This window comes from Protomyctophum bolini (genome assembly GCF_963924005.1).
Source record: "Protomyctophum bolini genome assembly, chromosome: 9".
Taxonomy (NCBI): domain Eukaryota; kingdom Metazoa; phylum Chordata; class Actinopteri; order Myctophiformes; family Myctophidae; genus Protomyctophum; species Protomyctophum bolini.
This window is the reverse complement of record NC_137870.1, coordinates 7,904,564-7,923,483: the sequence shown is the minus strand read 5'-3', so window position 1 is coordinate 7,923,483 and position 18,920 is coordinate 7,904,564. Positions and strand designations below refer to the sequence as shown.

The 18,920-nt window shown below is 44.4% G+C and overlaps 1 protein-coding gene across 2 annotated transcripts in view; it reads left to right on the top strand.

Annotated features, from left to right (window-relative positions):
* The window catches only part of sidt2 (SID1 transmembrane family, member 2), a 37,270-nt gene that overhangs the window by 7,153 nt on the left and 11,197 nt on the right, over positions 1-18,920 (top strand). Inside the window, exons 5-20 of one of the 2 annotated variants that reach the window (XM_080772175.1) lie at positions 1,421-1,466; positions 4,107-4,208; positions 4,690-4,773; positions 4,913-5,078; positions 5,536-5,626; positions 6,528-6,583; positions 7,097-7,111; positions 9,436-9,474; positions 9,633-9,710; positions 10,590-10,705; positions 13,159-13,232; positions 13,602-13,668; positions 14,469-14,542; positions 14,766-14,889; positions 15,003-15,120; positions 16,255-16,391. In XM_080772175.1, coding sequence (XP_080628301.1) covers positions 1,421-1,466; positions 4,107-4,208; positions 4,690-4,773; positions 4,913-5,078; positions 5,536-5,626; positions 6,528-6,583; positions 7,097-7,111; positions 9,436-9,474; positions 9,633-9,710; positions 10,590-10,705; positions 13,159-13,232; positions 13,602-13,668; positions 14,469-14,542; positions 14,766-14,889; positions 15,003-15,120; positions 16,255-16,391 — 1,387 coding nt within the window. The remainder of the gene's footprint in view (positions 1-1,420; positions 1,467-4,106; positions 4,209-4,689; positions 4,774-4,912; positions 5,079-5,535; positions 5,627-6,527; positions 6,584-7,096; positions 7,112-9,435; positions 9,475-9,632; positions 9,711-10,589; positions 10,706-13,158; positions 13,233-13,601; positions 13,669-14,468; positions 14,543-14,765; positions 14,890-15,002; positions 15,121-16,254; positions 16,392-18,920) is intronic. The other variant, XM_080772176.1, reaches the window with a different exon arrangement.

The following is an 18,920-nucleotide window of genomic DNA, read 5'->3' as shown; positions in this document are numbered from 1 at the left end:
ACGTTTAAATGTAGACGTCTAAATGTAGACGTCTAAATGTGTACGTCTTCTCTTATGGGGGTCCCTAGCATATCTTTTCAAATGGGGGTCCACGGGCTAAGTAGTGTCAATTTGGGGGTCCTTGACATGAAAAAGTTTGGGAACCACTGCTTTAAACACTTTAGCACTTTATGAACATGAACAAAATAGATGGGTCCCCCCTGGGGGTCCCCGGACCCCACTTTGGGAACCACTGATTTAGGGGGTCCCCAGTTCAAATGCATGTGATTATATTTGGGGGGTCCCCCGTTCGAATATGATTATTCTGGGGGTCCTCAGTTCAAATATGATAATTCTGGGAGGTCCTCAGTTCAGATATGATAATTCTAAGGGGTCCCCAATTCAAATATGATGAGTATTTCGGGGGGGTCATGCCTAAAAAAGGTTGTGGACCTTAGTCTTAAGGTTTTTGGAAGTGTACATTCATTATTAAATGAATGGCCATGGCTTTATTTATTTAGATTATTGGTCATATCTGTGTATGTTTCAGATATGTGTCATATCTGAGCTATGCAGTGTCACTCAATGTTTATTGTTAATAGTATTTGTAGTAGCAAATTAATATTTCCACCCTATGGCCAGAAAAAGTCTGTGTGCTTGACTAGGGTTTGACTGGATTGCTGAATTCCTACAATTCCCATAATGCTTTAGTGCACTTCCCCTCTTTGTGGAGAGGGAGGAGGCTGCGTGGAGGTGTGACCTTGTAGTCCAGGAAGGAAGTGAGACCACATTTTCATGACGCTAAAAGGGTTTCTGCTGAGGATTCGGGTTCTTGGAAACGTCCCCCAGTCACTGCGTTAGTTTTACTGAGGTTAGGTTTAGGTATAGTTTACTGAGGTTAGGTTTAGGTATAGTTTACTGAGGTTAGGTTTAGGTATAGTTTACTGAGGTTAGGTTTAGGTATAGTTTACTGAGGTTAGGTTTAGGTATAGTTTTACTGAGGATAAGATTAGGGTTAGGGATGGGTTTAGGTATAGTTTTACTGAGGTTAAGGTTAGGGTTAGGTTTAGATATAGTTTTACTGAGGTTAGGGTTAGGTTTAGGTGTAGGTATAGTTTTACTGAGGTTAAGGTTAGGGTTAGGTTTAGGTGTAGGCTGTCAAATCACAGCGACTGGCCAGTCACAGCGCACCATTTACTCAAACCCGCAGCAGAAACCATATTAGCTTTCATGACAGGTTTTTGGCGTCACGTCTAAAATATCTAAACACATATAACACACAAACAAAAACTCCAGGAAAGTGTTTCTTGTGTCCTATAAACATCATTAAAATAAGCTCTGGTTGCAAAGGGGGTGAAGTGGCCCCTTTTTAAAGGCAAACATGGATGTCTCTGTGATCATTTGTATGTTCCATTAATGTTCAACGTTTATCCTAATACAGGACAGACACCAAGTTCAGCTTCACAGCCTCGCCCTCCCAGCCACAGGTATCTACACTGTGTGTGTGTGTGTGTTTACTGTGTTATCTTAAAGTGTGTTTAGGAGTTAGCCAACTATTTACTTCCCTTCCACAAGGTGGTCTAAAGGTCACGCCTGTGGAGTGTTTATTGCAAATCACACAGTAGCCCCGCCCCAAGGCTGGATGTTCTCAAATATGAGACCATGTGAGCGGTCATCTTGCTTCAGTGTTTCCTCTCGGTGACGTCTCTATTGATATATACCATACATGGTCAACGGGCGGCCCGGGGGCCACACGCGGCCCCCACTGTCACTTAATGCGGCCCACAGGTTAATATCAGAATACTGATTTCACCTAATTACTAGTGTTAAAATGTTATTGTCTTTTTCTCATGTCCAAATATTTATAATTACTTCATAAAGTTAACATAACTAAATGCAATTCAAATTAAATAAAAAAAAAAAGGTTACTTTTCAGGATTCAAATTCAAAAATAGCCGATCTACAAGCTCAAAACGCGTCACAATGCGACGCGTTTTGAGCTTGTAGATCGGCTATTTTTGGCCCCTCTGGAGTGAGTGTGGAAATATAGTGGCCCTCTCCATGGACCTGATATATACTCTTTTTTACAAGTTTACAAGCAGAGAGCTATAAGATTTATAAACGGCTTTGAGTCTGTGCTTGCAAGGGTTGAGAATGTTCTGTGGTCACAATAGCGGAAAGTGCTGACCAGATGGGAACTCTTTTGCAGAGTAAGGTCTTGGCGAAATCTTTAAGGGTGGACAAGTTAAGAAAAGCTTAAGTTTTAAGGCTTAGGTTTATATTCTCATACAGACTTGATTGAAGTTTATAATCCGACAGAGAATGGTTCTGGCAAGATGCCTTTATATAAGGAGGGGATGACGTCACAACTAGGTAGGCGTGACGTCAACCCTGACAGTACCCCCCCCTCGAGGAACGCGTCCATGCGTAACCAACCATAGTGCTCGTGCGCCTGGCGTTGTCAAACTCGTCGAGTAAGGAGTGTGGAATCTCACGACGGGGCAGCCAGAGCTCAACTGGAGGAACGCCATCAGGCTTAAAGGGACACTTCACCCTTTTTGCAAAAAAATATATGTTCATGACGTTTAGAAGCTTTAGAACACTTTCCTCGGGGTCTTTATGTGTGTAATATGTGGTTTTAGATATTTTAGATTGTAGCAGTGAGCCTGTTGTCTCTGATGTCATGGACACTGGGCTCACTTCCTTCCTGGACTACATGTTTGTCTCAGTAAGACAGCTCTCCCCCCTATCCACAAGGAGGAGCAGTGCACCAAAGAATTATGGGAATTGTAGTCCAGGAAGGTAGTGAGACCAGTGTCCATGACATCAGAGACAACAGGCTCACTGCTACAATCTAAAATATCTAAAACCACATATTACACACATAAATACCCCCAGGAAAGTGATCTAAAGCTTCTAAACGTCATTAACATATATTTTTTTGCAAAAAGGGTGAAGTGTCCCTTTAAGCGAAGGATCCACAAGATCCACAAGATATTCCAGTGATCCGAGTTTACGGATCACAGTATAATCCGAAAGAGAATGGTTCTGGCAAGATGCCTTTATATAAGGAGGGGTTGACGTCACAACTAGGTAGGCGTGACGTCCACCCTGACAGTGCTACTTCTATTCCATGTTGCATACTTGCAGAGCCACCTCCGCGACAATATCGCAGAGACGGTTTGGACCACAGTGCTTGTATGAGACGATTCTAAGAAACTTTCCGTCCTGGCAGGTTCCATCTGTTCCACCTGTTTTGAATTTGCACATAATGCAGGAGGCAGCAGGGACGTTGCTTTGCTGAAAGCAAGCGCTTCCAAACTCTAATGGCAAGATGCCCGTGGTCTGCACATGGTCAATACAGTACCTGTGGGGCGGCTGTGGCTCAGGAGGTAGAGCAGGTCGTCCAATGCGTAACAAGACAATTCACCCCGTTTCTGTTTTCCTCCCAGAATTTTCCCCAGTGAGGGGTGGGAGAGGCTGGACAGCAGACGGCTGGACTTTGAATTTCTCTAACTATAAACTTTCATGACAGCAGACAGCCTAAGTACAAATATAATTTATGAAAAGCTACTACAGTGAAGTCTGTTCACAGAAGTTGTTAGGATATGTGGGGATTATCTGACGAGGTACCATTTGAATGGGAAAACCATACATATACTAAATTGTTTATAGGGTCAATATAAGTAAAATAATATAGCCTTTCCACAGGAGTATCTTTTTATATTTTTCCAAAAAGAATACAAACAGCCAATAGCATATTACAAAGTTATCCCCCTCACTGGTGAAAAGTCGGCTGTTCGCCACTACCTCCCAATGTATGAATGAATGGACCGTTGTAAAGTGCTTTGAGTAAGCACTATGTGAATAGAAAAGCTATAAAAATGCAAATCCATTGTTATTATACATAGTACTTTAATCTGACTATCTCCCCTCCCCCCCTTCCCTCCCCATTCTCCCCCCCCCCCCCTTCTCTCCCCTCTCCGCCCCATCTCCCTCCCCGTCCCCCTCCCCATCCTCTCCCCTCCTCCCCTCTCTGTCCCTCCCCGTCCCCCTCCCCATCCTCTCCCCTCCTCCCCTCTCTGTCCCTCCCGTCCCCCCTCCCCATCCTCCCCATCCTCTCTCAGTATTTTAAGTATGCATTTCCAGAGGGTGTGGACACTGTGATCGTCAAGGTCAGCTCTGAGATGGCCTTCCCGTGCTCCGTCATGTCCATCCAGGATATCCAGGTACAAACACACCCATAGCCTCACAAACTGTACCCCACAGAAACACCTTAAAAACAAACTGTACCCCACAGACTGTACCCCACAGACCCACCTTAAAAACAAACTGTTCCCCCTCAGACCCACCTTAAAAACAAACTGTACCCCACAGACCCACCTTAAAAACAAACTGTTCCCCCTCAGACCCACCTTAAAAACAAACTGTTCCCCCTCAGACCCACCTTAAAAACAAACTGTACCCCACAGACCCACCTTAAACAAACTGTACCCCACAGACCCACCTTAAAAACAAACTGTACCCCACAGACCCACCTTAAAAACAAAATAATCAACTGTTTTGGATATGCAAGGTTTCCACCGGCAGCAGCCCGTTTCTTCTCTTTTATTTCATTGCATTTGATCACTTTGATCTTTGTTTTATTTGATGTTCCTCTCCTTTGTCCTTAAATCTCTCTCTCTCTCTCTCTCGCTCTCTCTCTCTCAGTGTCCTGTGTATGATCTTGACAACAACGTGGCCTTCATTGGAATGTACCAAACCATGACCAAGAAAGGTGCCATCACTGTGCAGGTGAGCACACACACACACACACACACTTGGGGTGTAACGATACATTTAAGCATCATTACGATACATGGTTGATGACACATGGTGGGTTTTCCCGTGACGTCATCCGAACGCGTCACCTCTCTCTCTCTCTCCCCCTCAGAGGAAGGACTTCCCTCTAAACTCCTTCTACGTGGTGGTTGTAGTGAAGACGGAGGACGAGGCGTGCGGCGGTCCGCTGCGCTTCTACCCGCTCCGTCCCGACGACCTGATCGACCCCGGGAACCGCACCAAAGAAGTGGACGTCATCGTGTACCCCGCCATCGGCTGTACGTAACAAGTTAACAACACCATTGTTATACCTGCCATTGACTGTACGTAATAAAACACGTGTTTAACCACGCCATGCTTATTGTAAATATGTAACGGTATATTCAGTGATTTCACTTAATTCAAATATCACTTATTTTTTTGTTTTGTTGTGATAATCTTCCCTACTATAGAGTGTGCTGACCATATAAGGAGTTCCTCCCTGTCCCCCAGTTAACCCCTGGGGTAAAAAAAACCCGTAGGTTTTGTTTTTGACTAGGTGGCCCAGCCATCATCCAATCAGGATAGAGAGGGGCCTTCCGCCAATCATGATTGAGCGGGGGCGGGCCTTGGTGTGCATGCTGTTGGCCTGTTGCGTGCCCCCCCCCCCCCCCCCCCCCCCCCCCACTGTAGTGTGTGGATTTTCCAAATGCACTGAATGCTCCTTTAATGTGATATTATTGTGTTTCTTTTCAGCGGAGGTGTACGTGTTTGGCATGCTGTTCTGTCTGGGGATCTTCCTCTCCTTCTACCTGATCACCTTCATGATGGCCTGTCTGGAGAGAAAGTAAGACCTGTCTGTCTGTCTGTCTGTCTCTCTGTCTCTCTGTCTCTGTCTCTGTGTCTGTCTGTCCGTCCAACTCTGAGGGAACATGCTTCACCGAAAAACACAGCGGAAAACAAAATACCTGAGATTAAGCCATTTGCAATTTCCGTGGAAAAGAAGAAACAAAAGCTATATGTAATTGGCTGCCGACCCCCCCATCTGGAAATATGTTGTTCCAGGTCCCCCAGAATCAGAGATTTGAGTTAAAATAGTTCGCTCTGAAAGTTACTATATATTCAAAGATCTGTGCCATGATATTTTCACGGTTTTTCAAAAAAGAAACGCAGATCTACAAGCTCGCTGCCGCTCTATGAGCTTGTAGATATGCCTTTTTTTCAATGGCTAAAGTATAACATAATGCTTAGAACACCAAAATGGGGTTCCCGTTCTGAACGGCTTAAGTGCACTGGACGTGAAGCCAATGTGTAAATAATGATTATGTCCACATTGGCTTCACGTCCAGTGATGGATACTTGCCGCCTGGTACTACTGCTTTTTCAAATCAAATCAACTCAAACTTTATTTTTAGAGCACATTTACAAAGACCAGAAGCTCAACCAAAGTGCTGTACACAATCATAAAACAAGCATACAATGAACACAAACAGCATAGTAAATCAACATCAAAGCAACACAAATATTACAAAGGTTAATTAGGTCAAACATCATTGAAAGCCAGGGAGAAGAGATGGGTTTTAAGTAAAGACTTAAAGGCCTCTAAAGAGCGGGCAGACTTAATATGTAGACAGTTCCAGAGTTTGGGGCCGGCCACTGAAAGAGCCCGGTCGCCTCTGGTTCTGGTTTTTGGGTTCTCTAATGGCATTTTGTAAGATGTAAGACATTTATCTTGTTCTCTGTTGCAGAACAAGCCACAGAGAGCTGCTGGTGAATCCTACCGACATGTCCCCTGCAGAGACGGGTAAATACTGTACCTAGAGCCTACTCATGAAACATTTTAACATTTTAAAATGTTAAAGTGTACAATTATTAAGTGTATGGCCTGTTTTGGACGGGGTGCATAGTCATTGGTTAGACATGGGTTAAGGTTATAGGTTTAGGTGTGCTGCCCTGTGGGAGGTTAGGGTTAGGGTGAGGGTTTGAGATAGGTTGTAGTTGTAGGACTAATGACTGGTCTAACCAATGACTAGTCTAAACCAAAAACTGTCTATGCTAAGTACTGCACCCGTTTTGGACAATTTTGTTTTGCAACCCATTTTTCCACCCGGTGCCAATATTGCCTAAGCTGTAATCCTGGGCGCTACTCTTGCCCCTCTGCCAACCTGGGGAGAGGTTTTTTCTTCTCAGAGGACGTATGGAACGTTCAATTAGATTCTTCTTAAATCTGTATCATAATCGTGTCAAATGTAATGATAATGTCATTGATCTCTACCTCTCTCTCTCTCTCTCTCTCTCTCTCCTTCATGCTACACAGCCTCTCTACTTGGTGGTAAGAGACAGTCACGGTAGCAAAGGGTACAAGCTTTCCTTAACCCATTGAGACCTGAGACCAGATCCTACAAATGTTTTCTAAATCGTGAAAGTTTTCTGAAAAACGGTCACAATGTTTCTAAATGTTCTATATCGGCGGTTCTCAAACGATGTCATGTCGAGGACCCCAAAAATGACATGTATTTGGCCGACCCCCATCTGAACCCCCCGAAAAAGTCCTATTGGATTTTTTTTATAGGATTATAATCCTATAAGAAAATATCCAATAGGATTTGTTCCAAATTCTTATAGGATTTTTTAATTGGATTTATAGGATTTTTTCTATCGGAATCCTGTTGGACTTTTTAACTAGGGGGCACTAGGTGCCGCGATATGAGCTTATAGATCTGCTATTTTTGAACAGCTAACAGTTTTAAATAATGTTTAAAGTGGTTAAAAGCCACAGTGTTCCAGGTCTTAAAGGGTCAGAACGTAATGTAACTAACACCGTGTCACACAGTGATATCAACTATTTCACACGCTGCTATAGCTCACCTCTTTAATCCTCACATACTAACGCTTTGCATCAACGCTTTCCATGGACATAATAGGGGCGGGGCAATTCACTCATTTATTTCGGCTATCGGTTGTCGAGCTCCATCCCTACCCAGTATAGGCTCTCTGAGTGGCACCGCACGAAGCCACGGGTGAACGCATGTACTGTATGTGGGACATTACTACCCCTAACCCTAGCTCTGGTCCATAGCTCTAATGCGTGCCTTAGAGCTATGTTACTTTCAACTTCCGCCGCTCGCATGAATGCAGACCAGCCTCTACTCTTTAGTGTAAATAAAAATAACGTTTTTGCTACTCACCAAAACAAAGGCGGGTTGTGTCAATAGAAAGACTACTTTCCTTAGTGGAAGCACTCTGAGCCCCCCACCACACGCATAAACTGTACTTTTTGGCCAAAAAGGGATTTTGTTTCCACCGGAAAAAAAACATTTTTAGTTACTCCGCTGCGCCCTCTACTGATATTGCCCAGAGAACTGCCTCATAGAGGATATTTTTCCTCCGGTGAAAAAATATCCCTTTTTGGCCAAAAAGTACCGTTTATACGTGTGGTGGGGGGCTCAGAGTGCGTCCACTAAGGAAAGTAGGCTTTCTATTGACACAACCCGTGTTTGTATTGGTGAGTAGGTCAAACGTTCGTGAGATTTCCACTAAAGAGGAGAGGCTGGTCTGATTTCGATTTGAGATTTAATAGGGAAAGTCCCATAGCCTTAATGCAGGAAAGAAATTCGCAGAATCGAAGCATTAATGCTATGGACCAGAGCTACCCCTTACCCTAACCTTAACCCTAACCTCAGTCTTAACCGGACATGTATGTCGGCCACGGTCTAAAACTTTACTTTATCCGTGCAAAAAAAGGTTGCTTGCGGTTGGCACAAAAATTGCAGCGCAAGCAGGATTCGAACCCGGGAGTTGTGGAGTCAGTGTCTAATAACTAGCCAGCCATGCTACCGAGCTGTCTGCCAGAATGGGGTTTCAGGCTGTGTTAGAATATGACAACGCCCAACTCATGTAAACAGAAATAAATCCCATCAGAAGCCCCGCCCAGTAGGTAAGGGGAAGCACCCCCCCACCCCCCCCCCCCCCTCCCCTCACTCATCATCATCATTTTTCGACCGCGGTCAAGTTCATGGATTTCACAATGCCACACCAGACTTCCCGGTCCTTCCCCAGTTCCTGCCTACTGGTGCATCATGCATGTGTCCCTAGCGATGACATCAGGGAACAACAGTTTTCTACCTCTGGTCTGCTTTGAGGCAGGATTCCAGAGAAGAAGGGAACATATAACCTCATTGTTAGCTCTGTAGTAGTGTCCCGGCAAACGGTGTTCTTCTGGATCGGACTAGTGAAGAAACACGGGGAAGGTTGTCGACTTGTCGTATATTAGATCAGGGTGGCTCTTCCAAGAGAGATTTTGCACTGTTATTAGCAGGCGGGTGTAAGAAGTGCCATCCAGCCGTTTCTCTAATTTCTTTGAAAGTGTCCATCTGTCGGAGCCATAGGTCAGAATTGGCTTACTGACTGGGGATGACCGACTCTCCCTCCCCATATGTATGTCAGAAGGGGGGCTGATTTCACCATTCTGCCGTCAGCAGAGGCTCCGTGTTAACCATAATAATGTCAGTCTAACCTGCATGCTAACCTATACTTAACATCAGTTTTGGGTTGTGCAGTTTGCACTGTAATGATGCACTGCACTGAGTGATAGTTATGGGTGTGTGTGTGTGTGTGTGTGTGTGTGTGTGTGTGCGCGCACGTCTGTGTCTGCAGGAAAGACTGGAGCCTCACCCTACGAATATGGATCCTTTGGTGAGTTATGGTGTCTGACGATAAATATAGTCGTTTATGTAAAAGTATTTATTGAGTGCATTAAAACACACGTACGCTAAGTGACTCTCTCTCTCTCTCTCTCTCTCTCTCTCTCTCTCTCTCTCTATCTCTCTCTCTCTCTCTCTCTCTCTCTTCAGCTGACAACGGCAGCATACTGAGCTCTGAGGCAGTGACCGACAGCGCTACGTCAACTGACAACAACTACGGATATATGGGTACACACACACACACACACACACACGCACCGACAGAGAGTCGCAGCATACCATTATCACTCTAAAGGTGCGTTCAGACTTGAATTTAAATATTCGCCTCGGTTGGTGATCTCTAACCATCCAAGTCTGAACACACATTTACACTGTGTCTTCACAGCCTCTCACTCACTACACCAATGTCCATCAAGGTCGTTCCTCATTGGACGTCTCTGTGTGTTGGGGTTTCTTCTCATTGGCTGTCCGTCCCTGTGCTTCTTGTCCAATAGGTCACGAGCCGTTCAAACGACGGCCAATCCTCAATTCCCTTCACTACCTAGCCATCCGCATCGGTGACACACCCACAACTGACCTTGAATCGGTTACACACCTGTTCGCCAATCAACCAATCAGCACCATGCTAATCATTCACCGCTGGTCTAGGATCAGTTCTATCCTCACACCAATCAACCAATCAACACGATGATGCTAATCATTCTGGAATATGATTTTATTTTATTTTTTCTTTCCTTTTATTTAAACACGAGCCATAATCGTATAGTTATGATTAATAACCCCCCTCACTGAATAAATGATCATGCTAATATCTACCGGACTGGACGCCGCCATCTTGGCTCGGTCAGTAACAACGGTGGAAACGCTCCGTATCCACGAGGCACGCTCCATAGAGGCCCGTAATGGCCGCGCCTTTTAGCTGCGTTTATCTCCGAATTGAGGCGCAGATAAAATTATTGAAACACCTTGATGCTATTGGACAGAATGAGACATTTAATCTCCCAACGGGCTCCAATCGGAAACGTCGTTGATTCTCTCTGCATGTCCAATGAATGCACAGCAATGTTTGGGTTTTAGTTTGAATGCTGTATGGTTGTGTCCAATCAGAGCGCTCGTTGGAGAGCGTGGGGCGGAGCCGACAGGAGTCTCTGAGTTCCGTGGAAGAGGACGACTACGACACGCTGGCCGATGTCGACTCGGACAAGAACATCGTACGCACCAAGGTAGCGCACGCACACACACACACACAGAACATCGTACGCACCAAGGTAGCGCACACACACACAGAACATCGTACGCACCAAGGTAGCGCACACACACACACACACACACACACACAGAACATCGTACGCACCAAGGTAGCGCACGCACACACACACACACACAGAACATCGTACGCACCAAGGTAGCGCACGCACACACACACACACACAGAACATCGTACGCACCAAGGTAGCGCACGCACACACACACACACAGAACATCGTACGCACCAAGGTAGCGCACGCACACACACACACACACACACACAGAACATCGTACGCACCAAGGTAGCGCACACACACACACAGAACATCGTACGCACCAAGGTAGCGCACACACACACACACACACACACACAGAACATCGTACGCACCAAGGTAGCGCACACACACACACACACACACACACAGAACATCGTACGCACCAAGGTAGCGCACGCACACACACACACACACACACACACAGAACATCGTACGCACCAAGGTAGCGCACACATACACACACACACAGAACATCGTACGCACCAAGGTAGCGCACGCATACACACACACACACAGAACATCGTTAGCACCAAGGTAGCGCACGCACACACACACACACAGAACATCGTACGCACCAAGGTAGCGCACACATACACACACACACAGAACATCGTACGCACCAAGGTAGCGCACGCATACACACACACACACACACAGAACATCGTTAGCACCAAGGTAGCGCACGCACACACACACACACACACACACACACAGAACCAGTACAGTTATGATGTATAAGTTTGCTGATGACACATCCTTAGTAGGTCTTATTACCAACGAGGTTGAAACCGACTACCGCAGAGCAGTAGAGGAGCTGGTGAGATGGTGTGAGAGTTACAACTTGATTCTAAACATCTCTAAAACCAAAGAGATGTTCATAGATTTTAGGAAAAATAAATCGTGTCCCCTCCCCCCCCTCTTCATCAATGGGGAAGAGGTAGAAAGAGTTTCCTCCTTCCGGTTCCTAGGGACCACCATCCATGAATCCTTATCATGGGATCTTAACACCAGTCTCATAATAGGCAAATCACACCAGCGTCTCTATTTCCTGCGGCAGCTTAAGAAGTTCAAAGTCAGCCAAGCAGCCATGACTCACTTCTATAGGGCCACTATTGAAAGTGTTCTCACCTTCTCCATGCTTGTCTGGTTTGGTCACACAACCTCTCAAGACAAATCAAAGCTGGAAAGAGTAGTACGTCGCGCATCAAAAAACATAGGATGCAGCCTCCCTACACTTTCCTCACTCTATTCCACCAGAATAATTAGGAAGGCAAATAAAATCATTGCAGGCAACTCCCATCCTGCACATCACCTCTTCAATCTCCTCCCATCAGGCAGGAGATATAGAAGTATCCAGAGCTCTACATGTCGCTTCAGGGATAGCACTTACCCCGTAGCCATTAGACATCTGAACTCATAGTACAGTATATGCATATAGCACTTAAAAAAAAAAGAAACTGAATGTAATTTCATATGCTGCTGGTTTTTTTTATTGTACTGTCCTTCTTGTTTGTGTATCTATGGTTGTCTGTATATGTTGAGTATGAACCAAGACAAATTCCTATCAACTTGTTGACATGGCAAATAAATTATTGAATCTTGAATCTTCATGTACTCGTGCGAGCCGAGCACATAGACTCCAATGCATACCAACACACACACACAACTCCAAAACACACACACACAGAATATCGGAAGCACCAAGCGCGCGCACACACACACACACACACACACACACACACACACACACACACACACAGCGCTGCATTACTATATGGGTGTACACAGTGTTATTCAAGACCCATACGTCATACGCATCTGCGATGCGTTGAGAGCTTGTAGATCAGTTATTTTGGGGGTGCGACCCTGCACTCTTTAGCTACTGGAGACTAGAGTTTGGGAAAAGGCATAGAAAAGGGCCATTTGCAATTTTTTTGTGCATAGTAAATGCTGAATTCATGGTTTAGAGCAGTAGTCCGGGGACCCCCAGGGGTCCTTGAGGGAGTTCCAGGGGGTCCCCAGCTAAATGATAGTTAGGAACCAAATGGACCCTTATGAGTCTGTAACTCAGAGAGTGTACAAATGGACCCTAACAGGTCCATTTGGTTCCATTCGTACACTCTGAGTTAAATTAACATTGATTTTACAATATACATTGGGGATCCCAGAGATAGAAATGCCATTAAATGAGTGTCCGTAGCCTAATGCATGTCAAACTGGGGGTCCTTGAAATCAAATGGGTTGAGAATCACTAAAGCCGTAAGCTGCTAAAGCCTTTTCTTATGGGGGTCCCTGGCATATCTCTTCAAATGGGGTCCCAGAGCTAATAAGCTAATTGATGTCCAACATGGGTGTCTGTTTCTCTGTTCCAGAAGTTCCTGTGTGTGTCCGACCTGGCCCGCAAAGACAAGAGAATCCTCAGCAAGAAATACCAGATCTACTTCTGGTGAGATCTATAGAACCATCATTTAACCAGTTATAAATACCAGATCTACTTCTGGTGAGAAGAATACCAGATCTATAGAACCATCATTTAACCGGTTATAAATACCAGATCTATACGTCTGGTTAGCAGAGCATCGATACAATTAATCCTTTATTTAACCAGTTAGAATCATTTGACCACCACTCAGTTCACACGGGTGTGACTTTTTTTATATACATTTTGAAAGGATTTAGAATACATTCAATGTAGAATCGGCCTCAGGTCTTAATGGGTTAATGGTAGCATTGTCTTTGTGCGTTCAGGAACATCGTTAATGTTATTGTGTGTGTGTGTGTGTGTGTGTGTGTGTGTGTGCGTGTGTGCGTTCAGGAACATCGCCACCATCGCTGTGTTCTACGCCCTACCTGTGGTCCAGCTGGTCATCACCTATCAGACGGTACCTATTGATTAATAACAACCAATCACCTATCAGACAGTATGCATTCATTAATAATAACCAATCACCTATCAGACAGTATGTATTAATTAAAACTCTTTCAGCGCCACCTGGTGGTCAACCAGTTTTTTTTTTTATATATATATATTTTTTATCCCACGATTTTGTAACCCATTTTTCACCCCTGTGTCAATCATCTAATGTGATCCTGGGCTCTACACACCCTCCACCAACCTGGGGAGAGCAACGGACTTGAACTCATGCTTCCTTCATGCTTGAGTGTCCAAGTTGCTCCTTTACACCTGACAGGGGGGAGTTTCCCTGGTTGGACGTAGCGCGTGGAAGGAACACGTTATTCCAACCAGTTCCTTTCCCCTCCATCAGGTGGTCACCAGTTTAGGCTTTGAGTGCCAATTCTCCCATTATAAAAAATAAATCAATTGTAATTCTATTATGCATGTAATGTGCATCTCATCACGTGTACACCAGATTAGAGGAATTTTCAAAATATATATAAAAAGAGAATATAAATTCCCAAGGGATCACGTCTTGTCGTCCGTGGCATCCGGTACATAATTGGCAATTAGACGTCTTGACGTTTTTGGCTCTTAAACTGTTGATTAATGTTGAATCCATTGGGATGGGGAGGATTTCAGTGTATGGATGGATGACAATCCATGTTATTTCACCGTGTTTGGGTGAGACCGGGTTGCATTATGACAATTCAGACTACTGAATCATAAGTATCTCTCTCTCCCCCTCTCTCTGTCTCTCTCTCTCTCTCTCTCTCTCTCTCTCAGGTGGTTAATGTAACAGGGAATCAGGACATCTGCTATTATAACTTCTTTTGTGCTCACCCACTGGGAGCTCTGAGGTACGTGTGTGTGTGTGTGTGTGTGTGTGTGTGCGTTCAACAACATCCTCAGTAACCTAAGTTACTCTTTTTGTGTGTGTGTGTGTGTGTGTGTGTGTGTGTGTGTGTGTGTGTGTGTCTGTGTGTGTGTGTGTGTGTGTGTGTGTGCGTGCGTGCGTGCAGTGCGTTCAACAACATCCTTAGTAACCTAAGTTACTCTTTGTGTGTGTGTGTGTGTGTGCAGTGCGTTCAACAACATCCTCAGTAACCTAGGTTACGTGTTGTTGGGTTTGCTGTTTCTTCTCATCGTGCTAAAGAGAGACATCGTCCACAACCGCGCTCTGGTCCGCGAAGACCTCGATGCACTGGTATGCACACGCACACACACACACACACACACACACACACACACACTTTGTGACAGGCCTAACTAACTGTAAAGCGTGAGGTGACACTACAAACTGGTTGTGTGTGTCTCCAGGAGTGTGGCATCCCCAAACACTTTGGTCTGTTCTACGCCATGGGCACCGCGCTGATGATGGAGGGGCTGCTCAGCGCCTGCTACCACGTCTGTCCAAACTACACCAACTTCCAGTTCGGTAAATAAAACTACACCTTCTGTCTCAACTACACCAACTTCCAGTTGGGTAAATAAAACTACACCTTCTGTCTCAACTACACCAACTTCCAGTTGGGTAAATAAAACTACACCTTCTGTCTCAACTACACCAACTTCCAGTTGGGTAAATATAACTACACCTTCTGTCTCAACTACACCAACTTCCAGTTCGGTAAATAATTAAACTACACCGTCTGTCTCAACTACACCAACTTCCAGATTCGGCACAAACAAGGGACTAAATTCTTTTCGCTCCTATGCGACCAAAATGTGGAACGCCCTACCAACAGTCATTAAGACATGTGAATCCCTTGGCTCCTTCAAAACTGCTCTCAAAGGGCACCTACGGATGGCTGCAATTCGAAACTGGCCTCTGTAAAAGCTGAATTTGTATCTGGATTGTACTATGTTTTTGTATGGACGTGGTGTTGGGTGCCTGCACATATGCACACATGGCATCAACGCATGGTGTTGTGTGCAGGCGCCCTACACTCTGTCTTTGTACTATGGATTGTACTATGTTTTTGTATGGACGTGGTGTTGGGTGCCTGCACATATGCACACATGGCATCAACGCATGGTGTTGTGTGCAGGCGCCCTACACTCTGTCTTTCGTTTTCTTTTCTTTTATCCCCCTGTTCCCCTCACTGTATATATACTTTTTTTCCCTTTTCGCTTCCTATATGATGAATTCCTGTTCTGTTCTTTAACTACATAGAAGTGTCTATTTGTTTATCTCTAAATGTTTTGATGAATTGAACAATGTGGACCCTGTTGTAAACAAGTGTAAGGCTTAATTGGGTCGTCCACTCACAGTTAACAGTCTTTGTATTGAGTTTGTGCTTGAAATGTACTGTAATTCTGCAAACTGTTAATAAAGATTTCAATCAATCAAATCAAAACCAGTTCGGTAAATAAAACTACACCGTCAGTCTCAACTACACCTGTTACCACGTGTGTCCATTAACTATGTCCTTGTCCAGTCTCGCCCGTGATTTGACTCAGTCTTTACTCGGTCTCAGACCAAGGGACTGCCTATGCTATGTTTATGTTTATATAACAGTCATGTGTATGCTTTAGTAATGTTATGTTTTATTTATATGTCTCTGTATAGATACATCGTTCATGTACATGATAGCTGGGCTTTGCATGCTGAAACTCTACCAGAAAAGACACCCGGACATCAACGCCAGTGCCTACACCGCCTACGCCTGTCTGGCTGGAGTCATCTTCTTCTCTGTGCTGGGAGTGGTGAGTGCACCCACGTACACACACAAACACGCACGCACGCATACGCCAGTGACACACCAGCGTTGACTGTCTTTTATGCTGTGTTCACACTGGATTAGGACATTTCTAGTCGATTGAATTGCATCATTTTGCTCTCTGGGGCAAAGATTTTTCACATGCAGGTGTTTGCAGGTGGAGCGAGATCAATTCGTGGCGGTGACGACTCAATTCGTGGCGGTGACGACTCGCCACGACCTATTTTTTTACGCCATGACGTATTCTTCATTATCCGCCATGGCAGAACAAAATCCGCCATGGCGAGTACAGAATCCGCCGTGGCGACGACTCGCCACGACCTATTTTTTTACGCCATGACGTATTCTTCATTATCCGCCATGGCAGAACAGAATCCGTGGCGAGTACAGAATCCGCCATTGTTTATTTTTTTTTTGCGTGCCGTGGTGCAGGTTTTATTGTCCTAGTATTACTATTCTCGGAATTATTTCATCCTCTTGTAGCGTAACGGTTAGCGCTCTCGCCCCTATAGTCAAGGCACTGTGCCGAGCCAGGTTCGATTCTTGCAAAAAACAAACTTTTTTTTTTTTAAGTTATTTTTTTACCCGTACATACAGTGTGTGTGCGTGCGTGCGTATACAGTGTGCGTGCGTGTATGCGTGCGTGCGTATACAGTGTGTGTGTGTGTGTGTGTGTGTGTGTGCGTGCGTGCTTCATCGTATTTATTATTATTATTATTATTATTAATATGCAGGTAATAATAATAAATACGATGAAGCACGCACGCACGCATATACAGTGTGTGTGCGTGCGTGCGTATACAGTGTGTGTGCGTGCGTGCTTCATCGTATTTATTATTATTATTATTATTATTAATATGCAGGTAATAATAATAAATACGATGAAGCACGCACGCACGCACGCACACACACACTGTATACGCACGCATACACGCACGCACACTGTATACGCACGCACGCACACACACTGTATATGCGTGCGTGCGTGCTTCATCGTATTTATTATTATTACCTGCATATTAATAATAATAATAATAATCATAAATACGATGAAGCACGCACGCACACACACTGTATGCGCACGCACGCACACACACTGTATATGCGTGCGTGCGTGCTTCATCGTATTTATTATTATTACCTGCATATTAATAATAATAATAATAATAATAAATACGATGAAGCACGCACGCACACACACACACACACACACACACACTGTATACGCACGCACGCATACACGCACGCACACTGTATACGCACGCACGCACACACACTGTATGTACGGGTAAAAAAATAACTTTAAAAAAAAAAAGTTTGTTTTTTGCAAGAATCGAACCTGGCTCGGCACAGTGCCTTGACTATAGGGGCGAGAGCGCTAACCGTTACGCTACAAGAGGATGAAATAATTCCGAGAATAGTAATACTAGGACAATAAAACCTGCACCACGGCGCACAAAAAAAAAAAAAACAATGGCGGATTCTGTACTCGCCACGGATTCTGTTCTGCCATGGCGGATAATGAAGAATACGTCATGGCGTAAAAAAATAGGTCGTGGCGAGTCGTCACCGCCACGAATTGATCTCGCTGTCTCTCGGTGTTTGGCTATTATGGTTACATGTTTGTGTATATTATGGTTATATGCGTATATGATTGTAGGTTTTCGATTGGTTTTATAATGGTTAACCCATTCTGTAAGGGAAACCCTTTTGGTGTTGTAAGCACTATGTTATACTTTAGCTATTTTTGAGAAATCGTGAAAATGTGGCGCAAATCTTTGAATATATATATATATTCTTTCAGAGCCAACGTTTTTTAACTCAAATCTTTGCTTCCGTGGGGGTCCCTGGAACATCATATGTTCGGATGGGGGGTCTGCAGCCAATTACATATAATAATTCTGGGGGTCCTTGACATGAAATAGTTTGAGAACCACTGAACATATTAGAAACATAGGGTTTTCAGAAAACTCTCATGATTTAGAAGACATTTGTAGAATCATCCCCAGGTCTGAATGGATTAACCCATTCTGACCTGAGATCAGATTCATACGAGGTTTCCACTGGACACACACTGGTCTGATTAACCCATTCTGACCTGAGATCAGATTCTAAAAATGTCAGTCGTTCTTCGAATTTTTCAAAAATAGCAGACCTACAAGCTCGTATCGCGCCACTCGGTGGCGCGATATGAGCTTGTAGATCTGCTATTTTTCAATAGCTAAAGCATAACATGATGCTAACACCAAAATGGGTGCCCGGTCAGAATGGGTTAATACATGGTGTAGCCTATTAGGGCTGTCAGTTCACCTCTATAATCCAAATCGAATTTCATTGCTTCATTATTTGTAATTTTCGAAAATATCCGAATATTTACATTGTTTATTTTAGCTCATATTTAGCCTATAATAATACACAGATTGACGATGCACGTTCTGTCCACTAGAGGGGCCCCCCCTTCCAAACGACAAAGCAGTACTTTCAGCCCATGTAATAATGGTTTTCGGCACAAAAT